This window comes from Dendrobates tinctorius, unplaced genomic scaffold (assembly GCF_039654945.1).
Source record: "Dendrobates tinctorius isolate UK_male_01 unplaced genomic scaffold, ASM3965494v1 ptg000009l, whole genome shotgun sequence".
NCBI classification, from domain to species: Eukaryota; Metazoa; Chordata; class Amphibia; order Anura; family Dendrobatidae; genus Dendrobates; species Dendrobates tinctorius.
Genome location: NW_027361677.1, coordinates 6,535,952 through 6,558,226, shown reverse-complemented (window position 1 = coordinate 6,558,226; position 22,275 = coordinate 6,535,952). Strand labels below are relative to the sequence as shown.

The following is a 22,275-nucleotide window of genomic DNA, read 5'->3' as shown; positions in this document are numbered from 1 at the left end:
TCTCTTTTGTTTTGCTTCTAATTCATACCAGAGTGCTGATATAGTGGGGGTGAAGTTGTGTGACTTTAGTGTTTTGTTTTGTTTTTGTACATCAGATGTGTTGGATTTTTCAGGGTTTTTTGCGTGATTGCAGACAGACTCTTTTCTATCCTATCTAGTCAGTGTGGGCCCCATCATTTGCTCAGTCTATTTTTCTGCCTGCGTTTGTGTTTTCATCTTGTCTTACCGACAATATATGTTTGGGGGCTATCTATTCCTTTGGGGTCTGCTTCGGGGCAGTTTAGATTTCACCGTTCTTGCTTTAGGCTTAGTTAGCTCTCCGGCTGCGCCAAGGCGTGTAGGATCATCGTAGGTAAGCTCCACGGCTACTGCTAGTTGTGTGGATAGGATCAGGGGTCTGCAATCCGCTTAGTTACCTATCTCTCTGGTTTTCTGTGGCTTAGCTTGGGCCTGCTCTCCTCCTCGGTGACCCATTCATAACAGAATCACCAGCCATACTGTAGATTCTAGGGTACTCTAAAGAAGGAAAGAATTGTAAAAAAAAAAAAAAGTGTCAGAATTTTTTTTTTTATATATATTTTTTCCTCTTTTTTTTTTTTTATCCCTCTGGGGCTGTAGGAGGATATTTTTTGTCTAAATGGAGATTAAGCAATTGTCTGATCGTGTTGAGCAGCTCGCTGCTGAAGTATGGGGAATTTCTGCCAATCTCACTCAATCACCTGCTGTAGAACCAAAGATCCCTTACTCCTGATGTGTTTTTTGGGGATCGGTCTAAATTTCTGAATTTTAAGAATAATTGTAAATTATTTCTGGCCTTGAAGCCTAGCTCATTGGGGAGCTCGGTGCAGCAGGTTAAAATTGTCATCTCCCTGCTGCGCGGCGATCCCCAAGATTGGGCGTTTTCTTTGACACCTGATGATCCTATTCTGAATAATGTGAACGCATTTTTTCAAGCCTTGGGGCTGTTGTATGATGAACTTAATGCTATTGATCAAGTTGAGAAAACCCTGTTGGCATTGAGCCAGGGTAAGGATTCTGCAGAGTTATACTGTCAAAAATTCCGAAAGTGGGCGGTTCTTACTACATGGAATGATGATGCCCTAGCAACTCTCTTTCAGAAGGGTCTGGCAGAAACCATAAAAGATGTTATGGTGGAATTTCCTGTTCCCTCTGGTCTTGATGACTCTGTGTCATTAGCCATTCAAGTTGATCGGCGTTTACGTGAACGTAAAACTACACGAGAGGCGTTGCTGCCTTTCGAACGGACTTCTGAACCCATGCAATGTGATGGGGTTTTGTCTAGGGCGCAACGTCAGGAGTTTAGAAGGCGTAATAAGCTGTGTTTTTTCTGTGGAGACGCCTCTCATACTATTTCTGTCTGCCCTAAACAAGAAAAGTGTTTTGCTCACACATTTGCTGTGGGCAGTGTACAGCCTAAGTTCCTTTTGGCGCTTACCTTGATCTGCTCCTTGTCTACATTTTCCGCTAAGGCTTTTGTTGATTCAGGAGCGTCTTTGAATCTGATGGATTTAGACTTTGCTAAATGTTGTGGTTTTCCTATGATACCCCTGCGGACTCCTATCCCTTTGAGGGGTATTGATGCTACTCCTTTGGCGGAGAATACATCCCAGTTTTGGACCCAGGTGATAATGTGGGTCGCCCCAGACCACCATTGTAAATTTTTGGTGCTGCATAATTTGCATACTATTGTTCTGGGTTTTCCTTGGTTGCAAACTCATAATCCTGTTTTGGATTGGAAATCTGTGTCTGTGGTGAGTTGGGGTTGTCAGTGTGTTCTTAGGGACGCTCCTGTTTTCTCCACCACTCTCCAGTCTCAAGATGTTCCTGACTATTTGGCTGATTTTTCTGATGTATTTAGTGAGAGCAAGTCTGCGTCTTTGCCTCCTCATAGGAGTTATGACTGTGCAATTAAATGCCTGGGTGTCAATTTACCAAGGGTCGGCTTTTCAATTTATCTGTACCCGAACATGATGCTGTGCGATCCTATATTAAGGAGTCGTTAGAGAAGGGTCATATTAGACCATCCTCTTCACCCTTAGGTGCTGTTGTTTTTTTTTTTTTTGTTTTGTTTTTTTTTGTGGCCAAGAAAGATGGTTCATTAAGGCCATGTATTGATTATCGTTCACTTAACATAATTACTGTTAAATATCAGTACCAGTTACCCCTGATTTCTGATTTATTCTCCAGAGCTAAGTGCTTGTTGGTTTACTAAGCTTGACCTCAGGGAGGCGTATAATCTTATTTGCATCAAGCACGGGGATGAATGGAAGACGGCGATTAATACTCCGGAGGGACTTTTTGAGTACCTGGTGATGCCTGCCCCTCCCCGTCTTCCAGTGCTTCATGAATGATATTTTCCGGGACTTTGTGGATAAGTTTTTGATCATCTATCTGGATGATATTTTGATCTTTTCTAGTGATTGGGATTCTCATGTGGAACATGTCCGGATTTTGAGGGAAAATACTCTGTATGTTAAGGGATCGAAGTGTCTCTTTGGTGTACCGAGGATTTAATTTTTGGGATTAATTTTGTCCCCGTCTGCTATTGAAATGGACCCGGCCAAGGTACAGGCCATTTATGATTGGGTTCAGCCCACTTCTCTGAAGGCTCTCCAGAAGCTTTTGGGTTTTGCTAATTTCTATCGTAAATTCATAAGTAATTATTCTGGTATTGTTAAACCACTGACTGATTTGACCAAAAAGGGCGCTGATGTGATGAATTGGTCTCAAGAGGCAGTCTCGGCATTTCAGGAGCTTAAGCGGAGATTCACTTCTGCTCCGGTTCTACGGCAACCTGATGTTTCACTCCCATTTCAGGTGGAGGTAGATGATTCTGAGATTGGTGCAGGAGCCGTTTTGTCCCAAAGAGATCTGGTAACATCTAAGATGAATCCCTGTGCCGCCTTTACTCGAAAATTTTTCCCCATCTGAACGTAACTATGACGTGGGGAATCGGGAATTGTTGGCCATGAAATGGGCATTTGAAGAGTGGAGACATTGGTTTGAGGGAGCTAGACATCAAGTTGTGGTCCTCACCGACCACAAGTATTTGATTTATCTTGAATCCTAGACAGGCTAGGTGGGCCTTGTTTTTCACGCGTTTTAATTTTTTTGTACATCAGACGTGTTGGATTTTTCAGGGTTTTTTGCGTGATTGCGGACAGTGTCTTTCCTATCCTATCTAGTTAGTTTGGGACCCATCATTTGCTCAGTCTATTTTCCTGCCTGCGTTTGTGTTTCATCTTGTCTCACCGACAATATATGTTTGGGGGCTATCTATTCCTTTTGGGGTCTGCTACTGGGCAGTTTAGATTTCACCTTTCTTGCTTTAGGCTGAGTTAGTTCTCCAGCTGTGCCGAGGAGTCTACGGCATCATAGGTACTCTCCACGACTACTGCTTGTTGTGTGGATAGGATCAGGGGTCTGCCATCCGCTTAGTTACCAACCTCTCTGGTTTTCTGGTGGCTTAGCCTGTTCCTGCCATCCTCCTCGGTGACCCATTCATAACACTGAAGCCTGCCTAGGTAGAAAGGTGCTGCAAGCGGCAGTCGTCCGTCTCTCGACCTGATTTGAGCATGATAGTCCGTACCCTTCTTTGGGACTGCTTTAGGACGTCACATGGTTACCTGTGTCCCCCAATGAAGCGATTTAGAAAGAAGGATTTTTGGTACTTGCCATAAAATCCGTTTCTCAGAGCCTTCAGTGGAGGACACTTTATCCTGCCTTTTTTTGGGCCTGTGTATAGTTCTTTATTGTTGCTTCTCCTACTGCTTTCTTGACTAAATAATGAGCTTTGTGTCTGTCGGTGGGTGTATACTGCTAAGGAGGCACTAACTTTTTTTCTGCCTAGTGTCAGCCTCCTAGAGACAGCAGCATACACCCATGGTTACCGGTGTCCCCCAATGAAGAATCCAAAAAAGAGATTTTACGGTGAGTACCAAAAATCCTTCTTTCTGACAGCTATACCTTTCTTTGCTCTTACAGGGTCTTTTATCGGCTACAGGCTATGACAATATCGAGAAGATGGACCTTAAAAGTCGGTGTTTGGAGTCCTTGAAGGACATTGTATTCAAGCGATTTAGTCAGGTAAGCAAAAGTTCACGTATGTAGCCAGTATAAAGCGATTTGTCGGCCCCTGACTTGTCTGATACTTGTAGTCCCCATGTACTTGAACATCTTTTGAACGGCAACTTACTGATTGTCATTGGTGCCTGTGGACCACCTACTAATGTACAGATGGAAGTATGCTCACTTGTCGGTGTGCTCCCATAAAGGGTAAATGCATAGTCACCAGTAGATTGGTGGGCGTCCAAACGGGGCTTGTGCCTCTCCATAGGACTGCAGTGGTGGTCGTGCCATGCGCTGCCCTTGGCTTTATCCAGCCATCCTATGGAGACAGGTAACATCATTATTTTATCCGCCGCACTATTACCAGATGTGTTTCTGAGACCAGTTTTTGGATTTTCATTTTTTCAGGCCTGGTTCTAGTCGTCTTCAGCAGGTGGGAAAATGTCCTCAGGAAATCCTGTATCATGAAAGGCTGTGTGAGCAGGTAAACGCCACTTAATGGATTTTTTTTCCCACCTACTGTAAAAACCTTTAGAATCACTTCTGAATGTAAATAAAAGTTAACTTTTTCATTCTGACGTGTACTTTATAAGCTCATAGATTGCTGATCTGTTTTTTGCGATCGGCAGCATCTTTACCCTTGTGTCCCTGTGACGGTACTTGTGGTTCTGTTTTCTACTTGGTACACATGAATGTACCTCGTAATTGCTGCTTCTCCCCCGGTTAGATGTGCCCAGCGACTTGCATCTATATAATCTCCTCGTTCAGAGCTGTTTTAAGGTCAACACTGTAAAAAACAGGGGATTCACTGGGGAAATTAAGTATTTGATACTCTGCCGAGATTGCAAGTTTTCCCACCTACAAAGAATGGAGAGGTCTGTAATTTTTATCATAGGTACACTTCAACTGTAAGAGACAGAATCTAAAAATAAAATCCAGAAAATCAGAAATTCATGCTTTTATTGCATGAAATAAGTATTTTCAGGACGTCCTTCATGACCTCACACCATAAGGGACTGCTTCTCATCCTCTAGGGACCGGAAACACACACCTCACCTTCAGTGTTTTTCCTGTCCCTAGCAGGAGAGGAGGCACATCAGTCTGGAAGAATTACTTGGACAAGCTCAAGGGGATTGGAGGGTATCCATCTCTTCCCTTCCTCCTGTGAAGAGGCTCGTGGCTGATAGGGGTCCATCAGCCGGGTCAGTAGAGCGGGAAGTGGCTCCTGACTTTTCGCTGCTTCCCTCTGTGAAGGGCTCTCATCCTCACACTGCATCTCACAAACAGGGCAGACATCTGGTGACTCGTGCGTTCAAGGGTGGAACGCATTTCTGGTTTACATGGACATTCAGGACGCTCTTCCGGCGTGTGTGCTTTACTGGATGATGCGCACGTTCTGTTTCAAGGTGGGGGGAATTAAACTATCAACACAGCGTGCGTTTCAGCGAGGAACGCAAGGGATTATGGACAGTGAGGATGGAGTGCACCTGGAAGACAAGGTAGGACCATATAAAAGGGTTGCTGGGGATATGATTTGGTGTGCACAATCTGACCATGGATGTTGATCCTACACGTTCCGAGACAACTGTCCGAGCAATCCCTGGACACTGTAAAGGGCATGTCACACTAAGAGATATCGATAGCAATATCGCTATAACTAGTGACGTTATAGCGATATTGCTAGCGATATCTCTGTGTCTGATACTTACCTACGACCCGCTCCCCCGCTGGTTATCGCTGATCGCGCGTGAACGTTCAGGACCGCTTCTCGTCGTCAGCTTCCTGTGGCGCTTCCTGCTGTGAGGACGAGCGACGCGTGGAGCCGGGCGAGAGGACGCAGGATCGCCTGGTGTGACAGGTAAGTAGCGACCCCCGTCCCCAGCGATGTCACTGGTGAGATCTGCCTGTGTGGCAGCTCACTGGCGACCACTTAGCGATGTACCAGCGATCCTGACCGCGTCATATCGCTGGTCGGGATCGCTGGTACCTCGCTAAGTGTGACAGTACCTTTAGTTTATAACCTTATTGGCCCCAATAACTTTCCTGATAAAAGCTCTGGTTTCATTTACATTCAAAATCTCTTATCTTTAAATTTAGGGCAGAGGAGCCCCTTTAGTAACACCAAACTGCCACAGGCACATAAGAAGCCTTTATGTGCAGAGTGCATCATGAAGATCCTAAAAGAGGAGCAAACCTTTTTTATCGACAATATGAGATCCATGATCAGGGAAGAAGTACAAAGCACGGTCTCCAGTTTTGTTCCTCCTCAAACTGTTCAGGGCACATCCCGTCATAAAAGAGCTACAGTCATGGCCAAAAGTTTTGAGAGTGACACAAATATTATATTTTCACATGATCTGCTGCCCTCTGGTTTTTATGTGTGTTTGTCAGATGTTTTTATCACATACAGAAATATAATTGCAATCATATTATTAGTAGCAAAAGGTTATATTGACAGAATGAGTTAATGCAGCAAGTCAATATTTGCAGTGTTGACCCTTCTTCAGGACCTCAGCAATTCTCCCTGGCATGCTCTCAATCAACTTCTGGATCAAATCCTGACTGATAGCAGTCCATTCTTGCAAAATCAATGCTTTTATTTTGTCTGAATTTGAAGGTTTTTGTTTGTCCACCCGTCTCTTGATGATTGACCACAAGTTCTCAATGGGATTAAGATCTGGGGAGTTTCCAGGCCATGGTCCCAAAATCTCTGTTTTGTTCCCTGAGCCATTTAGTTATCACCTTTGCTTTATGGCAAGGTGCTCCATCATGTTGAAAAAGGCATTGTTGATCGCCAAACTGCTCTTGGACGTTTGGGAGAAGTTGCTCTTGGAGGACATTCTGGTACCATTCTTTATTCATGGCTGTGTTTTTAGGCAAGACTGAGAGCCCATTCCCTTGGCTGAGAAGCCACCCCACACATGAATGGTTTCAGGATGCTTGACAGTTGGCATGAGACAAGACTGGTGGTAGCGCTCACCTGGTCTTCTCCGAATAAGCCGTTTTCCAGATGTCCCAAACAATCGAAAAGGGGATTCATCAGAGAAAATGACTTTACCCCAGTCCTCAGCAGTCCACTCCCTGTACCTCTTGCAGAATATCAGTCTGTCCATGATGTTTTTCCTGGAGAGAAGTGGCTTCTTTGCTGCCCTCCTTGAGACCAGGCCTTGCTCCAAGAGTCTCCGCCTCACTGTGCGTGCAGATGCACTCACCCCTGCCTGCTGCCATTCCTGAGCAAGCTCTGCACTGCTGGTAGCCCAATTCCGCAGATGAAACACTTTTAAGAGACGGTCCTGGCACTTGCTGGTCTTTCTTGGGCGCCCTGGAGCCTTTTTGGCAACAAGGGAACCTCTCTCCTTGAAGTTCTTGATGATGTGATAGATTGTTGACTGAGGTGCAATCTTTCTAGCTGCGATACTCTTCCCTGTTAGGCCATTTTTGTGCAGTGCAATGATTACTGCACGTGTTTCTTTAGAGATATCCATGGTTAACAGAAGAGAAACAATGATGCCAAGCACCAGCCTCCTTTTAAAGTGTCCAGTGGTGTCATTCTTACTTAATCATGACAGATTGATCTCCAGCCCTGTCCTCATCAACACCCACACCTGTGTTAATGGAGCAATCACTGAAACGATGTTAGCTGGTCCTTTTAAGGCAGGGTTGCAATGATGTTGAAATGTGTTTTGGGGGATAAAGTTCATTTTCTAGGCAAATATTAACTTTGCAAGTAATTGCTGTTAAGCTGATCACTCTTTATAAAATTCTGGAGTATATGCAAATTGCCATTAGAAAAAATGAAGCAGTAGACTTTGTAAAAATTAATATTTGTGTCATTCTCAAAACTTTTGGCCATGACTGTAGATGGGAAATGGAGGAATCATCAGAAGAGGAAGAGGGTTCCTATTACTCAGGGTTTGGAAGGGGAAGCCGTTACACCTCACATTGCCTCATAAGAGCAAAAAAAGAACAATTTCTCATCTGAGGGCGCTGATGATTTATTACGTGCAGTACAGAGTATCATGAAAATTGAAGATACTCTGGTGCCTCACTCAACACAAGACGAGATGTTTGGAAAACTGAGAATTCAGAGGAACAAAGTGTTCCCAGTCAACAAACATATCAAGGCCATGATCATGGAATGGGAAGATGCAGAAAAGATGCTTGTCATTCTCAGAGCTCATCTTTGAGCCCCTTTGATCGAGAGGAAGTCAAGGTTTGGGAAGAGATCCCAAAAATTAACATTCTTATTGCCAGAATGGAAAGGAAGACCTCAGTCACATTTTGAAGACTCTTCATGTCTCCAGGATGTTATGGATAGAAGAGCAGAGGGCTTGCTAAGAAGAGCCTAGGAGGCATCAACCGCCGCCATTAGGGCCAACATAGCCGCTAGGTCCATGTGTTTGTGGATCAACAAGCTAATGGCTAAATTAAATTCTAATACTCCCAGGGAGATTGTATTAGAGTCCCTTCCTTTGCTAAAAACAGCGACAAAGTTCATGGTAGATGCTTCAGCAGAATCAATAAGGTTTGCAGCAAGAAGCGACTTTCTTTCTAACTCAGCTAGGCGGGCCATCTGGTTAAAAAAAATCTGATTCTGGTACAAAGATATACATCTTTCCTGTATCAAAATGGTTCTGGATAGTCATTCCAAAAGCAAGCTATTCTCCTTCCCATTTTGAGGGTTACATGTGTTTGGTCCCATGTTAGATGAGATACTAGAAAAGGCTTCTGACAAAAAAAAGTTTCCCAGAGGCAAGGCCTAGGAGATATCATGCCTTTCATTGGTCCAGTTTGTCTCAGAGACAAAAATTCAAGTGGAAAGGTAAAATGGGAAGGTGGAGTTACCACATGGGAGGTAAGGGTAGAGGTGCCCAGTTTAGTTCCGGGCCATCCGCAAGGCTTTGACGTCAGGGGAGCTGGGGGGAGGCTTCAATTATTTCATGGGGTTTGGCAGGCCATCTCATAGAATCGGTGGATTCTATAGACTGTTGAGGAAGGCTACAGGATAGAACTTACTCAGCCCCCTCTGGAAAAATTTTGCATAACCATCCCTCAATCTCCAACATTTCTAAAGAGACTCTTATGGGACGTCAGGGATCTGATATCGTCCTGAGCAGTTATTGCAGTACCCCACTCGGAAATTTACCAGGACCACTACAATCTCTTCTCTTTAAAAAAGCCCTCAAAGAAGTATTGTACCATTATAAGCTCCTAATCAGTTGGTCAGGTATAGAAAGTTCAAAATGGAGACTATAAAATCAACTATAGTGTTAATAGGAAAAAATTCAGTATTGTACACCTTAGATCTAAAAGATGCATATTATCATGTGGCTATCCCACTTGCCAGTGGTTCCTGCGGTCTGCACTAGAACTTCAGGGGATAATTCTCCAATTCCAGTGCCTTCTGTTCGGCCTATCCTCGTCCCCTAGGATATGTAATAAAAAATGACTGAGGTGGTGGCTTCTTTGAGGAAAGAAGGGATAATTATCGTCCCATACTTGGACGATCTTCTTTTGGTGGCGTACATGGTGCTTCATCTCAACCATCTTCTCTCGGAGACTATCTTCACTGTAAAAAATTTAGGTTGGTTCATAAATTAGGAAAAATCCAATTTAGAGGCAGACGCGAAAGATGTTTCTGGGAGTTCTTGACTCCCATGTGAGGACATTCTTTTTGCCTCCTATAAAAATAGAAGTTAGGATCAGAGTTCAATCCTCCTAGGGGGAAAAAGCAAGTGTCAATCAGATACGCAATAAGGATTTTGAGATAGATGACATCTTGCATCCCAAGCGTGCACTTGAGCCAGGCCAATTCAAGTGTCTTGCAGGATGCAATTCTAATAGCTTGGAACAGATAAACATCAGAACTAAACATGAAGATGATGGTATCTACAAGACTGAAGACCTCTATCATGGTGGATGTCTCTAACAAAGCTCCAGAAAGGGGTACCGTGGATTCTTTCCCCATGCATCTAGGTTTCTGCTGACACAAGTCAGCTGGGGTGGGGAGCCGTAGTAAATCAGTACCTTCAGGGGATGGGTTCTCCAGAAATTCATGTAAGATCATTCAACTACAGAGAACTACGAGCATTATGGGAGATGCGCCACAGGTGCCAGGACCATCTTAAAGGTTTACATGTAAAAATCCTGACTGACAACGTCATGTGGTCTCCTTTTGTCCATCATCAGGGAGGCACGAAAGATCATCTTCTGCGGGCTCTAGCCATGCAGATCTTTCGGTGGGTAAAGAGGACCGTCCTTTCTATTTTAGCGGTCCACCTGAAAGGCTCTCAAAACAAGGTCCTCCGAATGTTGATTAAACAGACATGTTTCAACAACTTAGCCAGTGTTGGGGTGTCACTCGTGTAGACCTTTTTGCAACCTGGAAAAAACGTAAAGGTGACAAATTTCTTCTCCTTAAATCTGTAGGACAGCGCGGAAGGGGTGGACCCCTTGTCTCAAAAATGGGAAATGGATCTACTTTATTATGCCTTCCCTCCTTTTCCAGTAATTCTTGAGAAAACTCCATGAAGATCAGGCTACAGTAATATTGGTAGCCCCCTTCTGGCCGAAAAGGAGTTGGTTTCCCCTATTAGAGCACATGGGTCTGGAGAATCCACTTCCCCTTCCAGAGAGGAAATACATTTCTTGTCAAGATCCCATCCTACATCAAGATATACAGCTACTGCAGCTGGCAGCTTGGATCCTGAGAGGCAGAGCTTAATGTTTAAAGGTCTGTTGGATCGAGTGATCACAACGATGCAAGTGAGGAGAAAACCAGTAATTTCTGCTATTCTAAGATCTGCTCCTTTTTGGACTACCCGCTGGCAAACCATGCTTGGGTCGCTAGGTTCTCTAAAGCGATCAGCCATAGCCCACAGCTAGGAAGTCAGTGCCTCTGCGGGATCTAAACTTGGTGCTAAATGCTTTGTCGATCTCCCTTTGAGCCTCAAGAAGAGGTCAACATCAAATTGCTTTTCTTGAAGACGACTTTCTTGGTAGCAGTCACTTCGGCAAAGAGAGTGGGAGAGATCCAGGCCTGATCAGTGAGAGATCCCGAATTTCGGATCCTAGAGGATTACATAATGTTTAAAGGGAACCTGTCAGCAGGATTGTGCTGAGTAAACTACAGACACTGTCAGGTCGGCGCCGTTATACTGATTAAAAATGATACCTGGTGATGAAATCCGTCTTGTGGTAGTTGTTTAATCTTTATTTGTATTTATCGAATAGTGTTGACTTTGAAAAAAAAAATTATACTTCAGCAAATTTTTAGTTTTGAAATTGTCGTCTATCCATGAGATAGGGGATAACCTCCTGATCGTGGGGGTGGGGTGTCCGACCTGTGGAAGTTCAGGGCTGTGGAGTCGGTAAGCCAAACCTGCGACTCCGACTCCTCAATTTCCCTTCCTCCGACTCCACCATATATTGCTTATATTTAAGTGAAAAATTTATTGTAGTACAATGAACATCAGACATTTAATCATTTTTATGATCCAATAATCAAGACATTTAGATAGAAAATAATATTTATTGGAATACAACTTTAGAACACAAAAAAACTGTAATAAATTGTAAATATGTAATACACAATGTAATATCGATTTATATATATGTGTGTGTATATGTATGTGTGTATATATATATATATATATATATATATATATATACACACACACACACACACACACACACACACACACACACACACACACACACACACACACACACACACACACACACACACACACACACACACACACACACACACACACTGTGTGTGTGTGTGTGTATATATATATATATATATATATAATATAAGTGGCAAAAAACAGTTTTCAACAAAAACATACTACATAACATTTGTGCAGTCTATGAATTTGTTCTAAGAAATAGAATTGCCTCCATCAGATCCTCCTTCATAGATGACCTAAAATCTGACCTAATAATTTCAAGGCCAGAGAACAACCTCTCTTCACTAACTTGGGTTGGAGGCAAAGCCGTAACCACATGGGCAACATCTCTAACAATTTCCAAGTATAAAGGAATTGCCTCATGCACAGTCCGTTTTGATGAACGGTTGAATTTTTCTTTGAGAGCAAGTGAAACATTTTGCTGAAATATGGTCAATCTGCCGCTATAGGAGACGGAGTGAAATCTTTTTCCTTGCGGCAACGATTTGCCTGCTCCATGTCATCCAAATACTTGTCAAAGTCAAACTCCTCATCTGATGAGGATGAAGATATGGCAGCAGTAGCACTGTCAGGACCCAAGTCCTCTTGCGCCTGGCAGTCCTCCTGTAGGCCACTCATCCTAACTGCTACCTCAGTCAGAGCTTGTTTTCCTTTAGTAAGCTGTTGATCATCAAGCAATATACGATGACTTGGGTCCACATAAACAGCTGCCAGAAAAACTTTATTTTCCAATAGCTGTGTCTCTCTGTGTTTCATTGAAGCAGAAATGCCATCTGCGATTAAATCTCCTCTTTGGGACAGGCAAAATAGCAAGTTCTACCACTCCCTTATGAAAATGCCAGGAGTTAAATGCTCAGCTTGTAATTTTTTAGTCACGGTACATAGGTGATTAAGCAATTCCTTCAATTCAGCCACCTGTGTCCATTGACCTTCATTTAGGGTTATCTGAGGGTTTGCCATATCTATAAGAAACTGTTTTAGCCAGGATCAAAACTAGGGGGGGCAGAACCTCATACTGTTCCGCAGAATCTCATACTGCACACCTCAGCTGCTGCAGAACCTTATACTGCACACCCCTACACTTGAAAATAAAGCCTGCACCTTAAGATGTGGTGAATGCAGTCTATTTATTCCAACTATCAATTGATGTTGATGTGTTACTGAAGACGAGCAATGCCTGTCCTGGGCGTCCTTTTGGGCAGCTATGAGGTGTACCTGACTGGTGCTAAAAAAAAAAGGAGTGTTAGTCTGTGTGCTACCCGGCTTTCATTCTTTTTGGTACAGATAAGATATGGATAGACAGATATGGATAAATGGATAGAGCAGATTTCTAATCTGCTTTTGCTATTGAAAACATTATCTATGAGCTCAAAAATCCTTCAGGTGATGCGGTTTTTTAAAAAGCTGAAAAACGTACCCTCAAAAAACGCAGGAAAAACGCTGTGTGTGAATGTAGCCTTAGATCAGGAATAGAACAGCCATTTATAGGACAGTTCATAACTTTCCCAAATTCCTATGAAAAAATATTCAGCACATTCTGCATTGAATTACTGTACCCAATTTATTATATATTTCCGGAGTCGGACCATTTTATTCCGACTCCACAGCCCCGTGTGAGAACCGGTGCTTTCTATGTGAATTTATTTATTGTACTCTTTTATATAGCGCCATTAATTCCACAGCGTTTATAGACCTCATCATCCCTGTCCCCATAGTGGCTCAAAGATTTACTACAGTTTTCAGTAGAACACCAGGGTGTTTTTTTTTTTTTTTTTTTAATCTGCTTTTTTTTTTTCTTTTATAGCCATTTCAATCCTATCAGTCAAGATCGGCTCCAGAAGAAAGCTGCACGCCCAAAACAACTGGTAGGTGACCTCTGACTGTAATCTTTTAGGGGTTTATTGACCAGAACCGTGATTGTGATGTCAACAAGTACCTCCAACCAAGTCCACCATCCGTGGTAACAAAGGGCACCTGTCGGTTAAGCAGAGTCAGGGGGTGAGGCGCTGGCAGGGACTCATTATACAATGTGGCTTTAATTCTGTAAATGTTATATGCTTTTTTTTTTTTTTTGTGTGTGTGCTTACCAGTAAATCAAAAAGCAGATTATGAAAGAATGAAAGAAAAGGCGCGTGTACGTCACGTGATGATGGAAACATTAGGAGCCGGTGCTCTTCCAGTGCTGGACTGTGCATCATATAAGGTAACTTCATCCAAGATTTCTAAAGGAAATGGACTGTGTGTGTGTATGTATATTCACAGTGGCTTGTAAAAGTATTCACCCCCACTCCCCTTGGCATTCTTAAGAGGTTTACTACCTCACTATCTGGAATTTTACTGTTTGTTTGTTTGTTTTGAGGGTTTGCATCAGTTGATGTAAAGAACGTGCCTACAATTGTGAACATTTGGTTTTCTTTCTACTGTGAAGCAAACAACAAACAGGACAAAATAACAGAAAACTTCAGTGTGTATAACTATTCACCCCCCTAAAGTCAGTACTTTGTAGAACCTCCTTTTGTGGCAATTAGAGCTGCAAGTCGCATCGGATAAGTATTTATGAGCTTTCCACATCTTGCCACTGGGATTTTTCCCCATTCCTCAAGGCAAAATTTCTCCAGCTTCTTCAAGTTAGATGTTTTCTCTGATGAACAGCAATCTTCAAGTCTGACCACTGATTCTCCATTGGATTAAGGTCTGGGCTTTGACTAGGCCACTCCAAAATGTTTACACTTTTCACCTTAAACCACTTGAGTGTTGCTTTAGCAGTATACTTTGGTTCATTGTCTTGTTGGAAGGTGAACATCCGTCCCAGTCTCAAATCACTGATGTATGGAATCATGTTTTGCTCAAGAATATTCCTGTATTTTGCACCATCCATCTTCCTCTCAACTCAAACCATATTCCTGTCCCTGATGCTGGAAAAAAACATACCCACAGCATGGTGCTGCCTCCACCATGTTTCACTGTGGGGATGGTGTTCTTGGGATGATGAGCTGTGTTGGTTTGATGCCAGACATAGCATTTACCTTGGTGGCCACAAAGTTAAATTTTGGTCTCATTTGACCACAGCACCTTCCTCCATACATTTAGGGAATGTCCCACATGTCTATTGGCAAACTTCAAGCGAGCCTTGCAATTTTTGTGTGTAAGTAAAGACTTTTTTTTTCTGGCCACTTTTCCATAAAGGCTTATTGTGGTCGTATGGACAGATACTCCCGGCTCTGCTTGGGAACTCTGCAGCTTCTTCAGCGTTACCTTTGGTCTCTGTGCTGAGTCTCTGATTAATGCTCTCCTTGCCCGGGGTGAGAGTTTTGGTGGGCGGCCCTCTCTTGGCAGGTTTTTTGTGGTACCATGTTCTTTCCATTTGATGACAATGGATTTGTTGGTGCTCCAGGGATCATCAGAGATTGGGATTTTTTTTATAACCCAACCCTGACTAGTATTTCTCAACAAGTCAACCCTGACTTGTTTGGAGATTTTCTCGGTCTTCATGGTGTTGTTTGGAGATCTCTTTGGTCTTCATGGTGTTGTTTGGAGATCTCCTCGGTCTTCATGGTGTTGTTTGGAGATCTCCTCGGTCTTCATGGTGTTGTTTGGAGATCTCCTCGGTCTTCATGGTGTTGTTTGGAGATCTCCTCGGTCTTCATGGTGTTGTTTGGAGATCTCCTCGGTCTTCATGGTGTTGTTTGGAGATCTCCTCGGTCTTCATGGTGTTGTTTGGAGATCTCCTCGGTCTTCATGGTGTTGTTTGGAGATCTCCTCGGTCTTCATGGTGTTGTTTGGAGATCTCCTCGGTCTTCATGGTGTTGTTTGGAGAGCTCCTCGGTCTTCATGGTGTTGTTTGGAGAGCTCCTCGGTCTTCATGGTGTTGTTTGGAGAGCTCCTCGGTCTTCATGGTGTTGTTTGGAGATTGCCTTGGTCTTCATAGTGATTGGTTAGTGGTGCCTCTTGTTAATGCTGTTGCAGCCTCTGTGGCCTTTCAGGAAAGGTAGAGTGTATATACTGACAGCCATGTGACACTTAGATTTCACACAGGGGGACGTCTTGTCGCCAAGCATGGGACTTATGAAGGGAATTGCTTGTACCAGACGTTTTTAGGGTCTCCTCACAAGAGATGAATACATATGCACTTGACAATTTTTAGTTATTTGATCCCATAAATTAAATTTATCCCTATATTTTTAGCACTTCACGAATTTAGACAATTTAGTGCTAATGCGTCACACACAAATCGGATTACAAAAATATTTAAACAGAGGTTGTAATGTAACACAATAGGGAAAAAGCCAAAGGAGTGAATACTTTCACAAGCCACTGTATAGGAAAAAAAAGTCTTGAGCACGTAAATAAAAAACCTGACCACTTTATTATGGTTTTTTTTTTTTTCTTCATAACTCAGCATGCTGCAATTTGTAATAGTGACCCGACACATTGCCACAAGAAGAAATATCAGAAATAAAATTGCATCTATAATATTTGGTTTCTCGTTCCCATCACCTTCCTCGCTATCTGACGTATACACTTTATCTATTATTTCCATTATCAAACAGTTGAACACTCCGTTCAATGGGGAGGCCGGCATTGCTAATAAAATCCAACCTTTCCAATGTGTGGTCAAGTTCTCCAGTCCCCATCTTCTGGAGGCCGTCAGATCCATGGCACATTCAGGTAACCTTGAGAAGATGCCTAGTTCCTTCATACTGATGACGTATAAGACCGTGTTATCTGTATAGGATCCATTGCCTCTATTCTCAGGTTTATCGGAAGCTCCCATCTCCTCCCTTTTCTCCTCTATAATCAACAATGAGAAGAACAGTTTTAATGTCTCGGAAAAGATGGAATCATCTAGCAGCCGAGGCATCCACTAAAGACAACTCTTCAACTTCCGAGCACCCGACAAACTCCGGGCGAAGCAAGAAGAATCCCAACTGTACGCTTCTGCTTTCTGTTATCTTTGCACCTTCTCTGACCCAGGCCCTTGTCTGAGGACGGGGGCACAGGGAGGTTTTCCAACATGTCAAAAGTTCCTTGTGGGATAAATGGTGCCTATTGGCCGCACATGGCGGCCGCGAATGGGAAATTATGTAGTTAACACAAGTGTCCCATTTTTTTTTTATTTTATTCACTGCTATTTCTATATATAAATTCAACATCCAAAAAATATTTTCTGGCCTGTCCCGCAATGCCGAAGACATGAGTTTATTTTTAAAATTCTTTGTTATATTATTTTAGTTTTTTTTTACGGAGCATTTAGAAATCAACACATGGAAGCGGCAGCAGTGTTGTTATTTTTTTGTTTTATTATTTTTAAGTTTCTGGTTGTATTTTACACACTTACATTATATAGTTCATTTTCTGTTTTATTGGAATTCCGGTACATTATATCATTTTCGTCATTTGTTCAAAAAGCAGTTTTCCGAGATTCAATTTTTTTAATTCATTTTTTACTCATCCAGCACGATCCCTCCGCTGCTGTCTGCGGCCTGTTGTCAGCCTGCAGCAACGACATCGTGACTTCAGCAGCCAGTCATTGAGATTAGGCTATCTTGTCCTGATTACATCAGCATCACCGATGAGCCCATAGATTGGCTGCAGCGGTGACAGATGCAGGGGAAACATCGCTTCTGTGGCAGGAGTTAAATAAACTTTCAGGCAAGCCTGTGGAGTAAAAAAAAGAAAAATGTGACGGAGCTCCTTTTACAAACTTGTCAAGTTGACTAATTTTTAATAAAAAATGTTTTTGTTTTTTTCCTTTGCGCTTATTTATCATTACCAGATTTACAGCTACAAATATCCCAAAGGAATTGGGGGTTTTGGAGACCACCGCCCTATAGGATCACATGATCTTCTCGTCCATCGTGATCTTTTGTCCATCACGCTCCGGCTTTTGGTGCATCGCTGTCAATAACACTAAAGCTTCTATACTTGTTGTGTTTTTCCATGACTTGTCCATTTTATACGTTGTGCCTCGTCTTTGTCTTTCTACCTGTTAACTTGGTGTTTTATTTTTTTTTTTAATTAAAGATTTTATTTATTAACTGTTGGTATTTTTGCACAAAGTTTTGAGCGAGTGGCAAATAAGTTCAATACATCATGGAATCCTGGGAACCAAGAATTCATCCTTTCCGCTTTCTTAGCCTTCCAATAAAGCCCTGCAGACGCATGTAATCGTGAGTACATTTAGTTACTATATTACGGGAGTGACCAATGAAGTGATCATAATCTACCCCCCTCCCAAAAAAAAGTGGCGTGAATTAGGACCAAAATTTACTCCCAAAGTCACGCCTCGTTGTTGCATTTTATTCTAGCACCCTCTTTATCAAGCGCGACGTGCGACCGGGTGAACATAATCTAATTCGTCGTTTGCCTTTTTTTTTTCCTTTTTTTTTTTTTCCGTCTCGTAATATTCATTGATGAGTTTCTCTTTGTGCCAAATTCTTCCAAATTGTGCACGTGTTCCTAAATTTTGCTAAAAATCCAAAATTTGTATTTAATGTTTTTTGTTTTTTTTGAGCCCCCAAAATATCACATGTTCTACTAAGAAATTATTAAATTCGCACATAAAATACAAAATTACTCCCCGGGGGGGGGAGGGGGGGGGATTGTGTATGTTTTGTGCGAAACTTTTTTTCAACTTTTTAAAAAGCAGCAATTGATGAATGGGCCAAAATCATCTGGGAATCCCAAATCTGGCCCACAATGATGAATATAACAAAATACTTTTAAAAATGAATACTTTAAAACAGACTTTAAAAGGAGAATAAGGTGCAAATAAAAAGACCAAAAAGTAGACAAAGCTTCAAAAGTAAATTTCAATTGGGCTCTGTTTGTATAAAGTCAAATGCAATGATCTAAAACTACCACTAGATGTCGCAGTCTGACCACATTTAGGCGCCTTGGCTGTGAGCATACCTGTCCGACCTGCGCCGGTGCCGCACCGTGATCATGCACCCAACAAGGGCGGATCAACCCTCTCCTTGGCCAAACCGGTTTTGTTGCTTCCTCTGTTCACCTCTTGTGTTTGCCATACATGATTTATTCATATGGAGTCTCACCCTCGTAGCAAAGATTAGCCACATTCTGTAAAAAAAAAAAAAACCTCTAAGTTATAGGAAATCTCCCCTAAATTTGAGTTTTACCTTTTAACCCTTTAGTATTGTAGAGGTTTTTTTTGTGTTCTCGACCATTTAACGTATTGACATTTTTTTTAGGTTTATTCTTTAGAGGATCATCCCTGCCTCAGTCCCTATCACTCAAATCCTTCCACTTTTTCCTGCTTTAAACCTCAGTTGAACCCCCATCTGACCTTTAAGAAGGAATTTTTTTTTTTTATTTTTTTTTTTTTTGGATGTATGAGTTTTAATGCCATTTTACCATATAAAAACAGGAAAAAAATTCCAAGTAAAAAAACAACTTTTTACAGTATTGTGCAATAGTTATATAAATATAATGGCAAAATTATTTTTCAGGTCAGTATAATTACAGCGATAAGGAACTTCCATTATTGTTTCTTTTTATTTTAATGGTTAAAAAAAAAAAAAAAAAAAGTTCAAAATTTTGTGGGGAGAAAAAAAAATTTTTTTTCTTTTTTTTTTCTTCTATGAAGCTGTGTGAGAGCTTGTTGTTTTTGCTCGATAGGTAGATTTTATTGGTGTTATTGTGTGGTGCATACGGCATTTTGATTTCTTTCTATATTGCATCTTTTTTTCTGGAAGGTTCATTGACCAAAAATTTAATTTTCTCCTTCGTCTCATTGGGGGACACAGAGACTGTGGGTGTGTGCTTCTGCCGTCTGGAGGCCGACACTAAGTGTACAAAAAAAGAGTTAGCTCCTCCTCCGCCGCATACACCCTCGCCCCTAGGCCGGGCGTAACTCAGTTTTTGCTTAGTGTCTGATGGAGGCACACGCAGTCTGGAGTTCCAGACTAGATTTTTTTTTTTTTTTTTTTCCCTTCCTTTTTTTCTATGAAGATAAGATAGGGGCGACGGATCCTATAGAGAGGATCCGATCTCCCCAAATCACCAACGGGCGACCACGTGTGAGTAACCCTCCACGTGTCCTCTCCCGCACCGAGGGACACATCTGGGACTTTTTTCCAGACATCTATTTTTTTAACGAAAGAGGGGCAACGCGTCCTGATTAGAGGACTCGGTTTCCCCACAACTTCATCAGGCGCGTGTGAGCAGCCAGTGGTCAGCCTCCACGTTGTTCCTCTCCTACAGCAGCAGTGTATGGAGGCCCCGTCCACCCCTTGGTTGTGAGTCCAGGGGGTTGAATCGGAGGCGCAGGTGAGAGCGGAGCGGGGGTTCCGGTACAGGGGAAGAGGCCGCGAGTATAACCGACAGAGCCAGACCCCCCCCCCCCCCCTGCACGGCGAGTGGTCCTGCTCACCTATTTAATATATGGGTCCGCCCCGGGAGCGCACCGCAAATTGGCGCTGGTGAGTAGCGGTAGCCAGGGCGTTGCACCCGGGCTCCGCACGCCGCGTGTATCGGAGCGGGCCGCGGCCCCGCTGCAAGAGGAGCGCGAGTATCGCGCGAGGCCGCGCGCCGACTTCCGGTGGTAGCCGGAAGTCCCGCCCGCTGACTTCCGGTGGTAGCCGGAAATCCCGCCCGCTGACGCGGCGGGGCGGCGGTATGAGGCCCCTCCTTTGATGCGGAGACGTGCGATATAGGGCAGGAGGTCAGAGAAACGGCGGGCGCACAGATCCCGGAGAGACTTCCGCCCTAACACCTCGCATCCACGCAGGGGTACTGCAGACAGGAGCCGGTGGGTGAGTGTAACTCCGTGTGGAGAACCACGCTGCTTGTCAAGGAAGAGGTTACCCTCCTCCTCCTTCTACTCTGCCTTCAGCCTGTGCAAGTATGTCTGCCAAAGGGAAAGCTCACTCTTTCCTTTACGCGGTTTGCGTCTCCTGTGGGGTCAGGCTGCCAAAGGCACAGGCGGGTAAATATTGTGAAGCCTGTGAGTCGGAGCGCGCCCAGGAGCCCCCCACTGTTTCTGAACCCAGGGGTCAGGACCCCCCGGAATGGGCGGTGTCCTTATCGCAGTCTATGCTGTCCCTTACAAGGGCAATTGAATCCCTTCAGGGCCCGGGCAGGAACAGGGAGGGGGGTCTGCCAGCGGAAGAGAGCTCGTCCTCGTCTCAGGACCCTCCAACCATTAGAGGTCGCTCCAGTACCAGGCAAGCTCATATCAAGAGGGTTCGTTCCCCGTCGGCCGGACCCTCCGGGGCTTCGGCGGCGGGTATTAGGGCATCCCGTTCCCCGTCACTAAGCTCTGGGAGCGATCAGGATGAAGGAGAGGAGGAAGAGGCCTGGAATCTAGAGAGTCTGGGGTTCCAGGATTCGGTGGACAGTCTCATTGAGGCAGTCAACCAGACATTAGAGATCGAGGACGATTTGCCCACAGCCTCAGGTCACAAGGTCTCTTTTAAGAAATCCAGGCGACCACATAGAAGATTTGTCACGCATCCGGAGTTTGAGGAGCTAGTCCAGAAACATAGAGATCACCCGGATAAGCGTTTTGCAATGCAAAAAGCGCTGCAGGCAAAGTATCCGTTTCCTCCTGAGCTCCATAAGGCTTGGGTAGAGTCGCCAGTAGTGGATCCTCCGGTGTCACGTTTAGCATCAAGATCGCTATTGTCGATACCCAGTGTTTCCTCTATAAAGGACCCAACTGATCGCCTCATGGACGGGCTTGCCCGCTCGGTATATGAGGCAGCAGGGTCGGCTCTGGCCCCCTCCTTTGCGGCGACTTGGGTGGCTAAGGCCATGGTTTCGTGGGGGGACGCTCTGTATAAGGCCCTCCAGGACAGGGATCTCCCCGCGGAGGTCTTAGAGGTGGCAAATCAGATGTCAGGAGCAAGTGATTATCTTGTCAGCGCCTCACTGGACGCGGCCGAGTGTTCGGCGGGGGCGGCGGCAAATGCGATCGCCATTAGGCGTGCATTATGGCTGAGACTGTGGAAAGCGGATTCTATCTCTAAAAAATCCTTAACCTCATTGCCGTTTCAGGGCAATCGACTGTTCGGTGAGAAGCTGGATAGGCTTATCTCAGAAGCCACAGGGGGGAAGAGTAGTTTCCTTCCGCAGCAGAGAAGTCGCCCGGCATTCAGGCAAACGCAAAGGCGTTTTCGACCCTTTCGTAGCCCCTGGGGGGGGACTTCGGCCAGGGCATACTCCTCCGCAAACGATGGCCAGAGTAGGGAAAGACAAGTCTCTTACAGGGCCAATCCGCTGGGTAGAGGCCGAGGCCATTTACCCAGAGCGAAGGGGGCCAAGCCCCAAAAACCTCCAGCTAAATGACTGGAGGCACTCCGTACCTACGGACGACAGAGTGGGCGGACGCCTACTAAGGTTCAGCCACGTTTGGGTTGCAGTGACACGCGACGCTTGGGTGGCAGAACTTGTATCGTCCGGGTACAAGATAGAGTTTGTCGGACGGCCACCTCAGCGATTCTTCCGTTCGCGACTTTCCATAACAGATTCG

General features: G+C 44.0%; 1 protein-coding gene across 2 annotated transcripts in view; it reads left to right on the top strand.

Moving 5' to 3' along the window:
* Nucleotides 1–17,532, top strand: part of CENPN (centromere protein N) — a 33,850-nt gene extending 16,318 nt beyond the window's left edge. For both annotated transcript variants that reach the window (XM_073582544.1, XM_073582534.1), the window contains exons 7-11: nt 4,006–4,107; nt 13,588–13,648; nt 13,874–13,986; nt 16,334–16,451; nt 16,539–17,532. In XM_073582544.1, the coding sequence (XP_073438645.1) occupies nt 4,006–4,107; nt 13,588–13,648; nt 13,874–13,986; nt 16,334–16,451; nt 16,539–16,651 (507 nt within the window). In that variant the 3' untranslated portion in view covers nt 16,652–17,532. The remainder of the gene's footprint in view (nt 1–4,005; nt 4,108–13,587; nt 13,649–13,873; nt 13,987–16,333; nt 16,452–16,538) is intronic.
* Nucleotides 17,533–22,275: the final 4,743 nt, after the last annotated feature.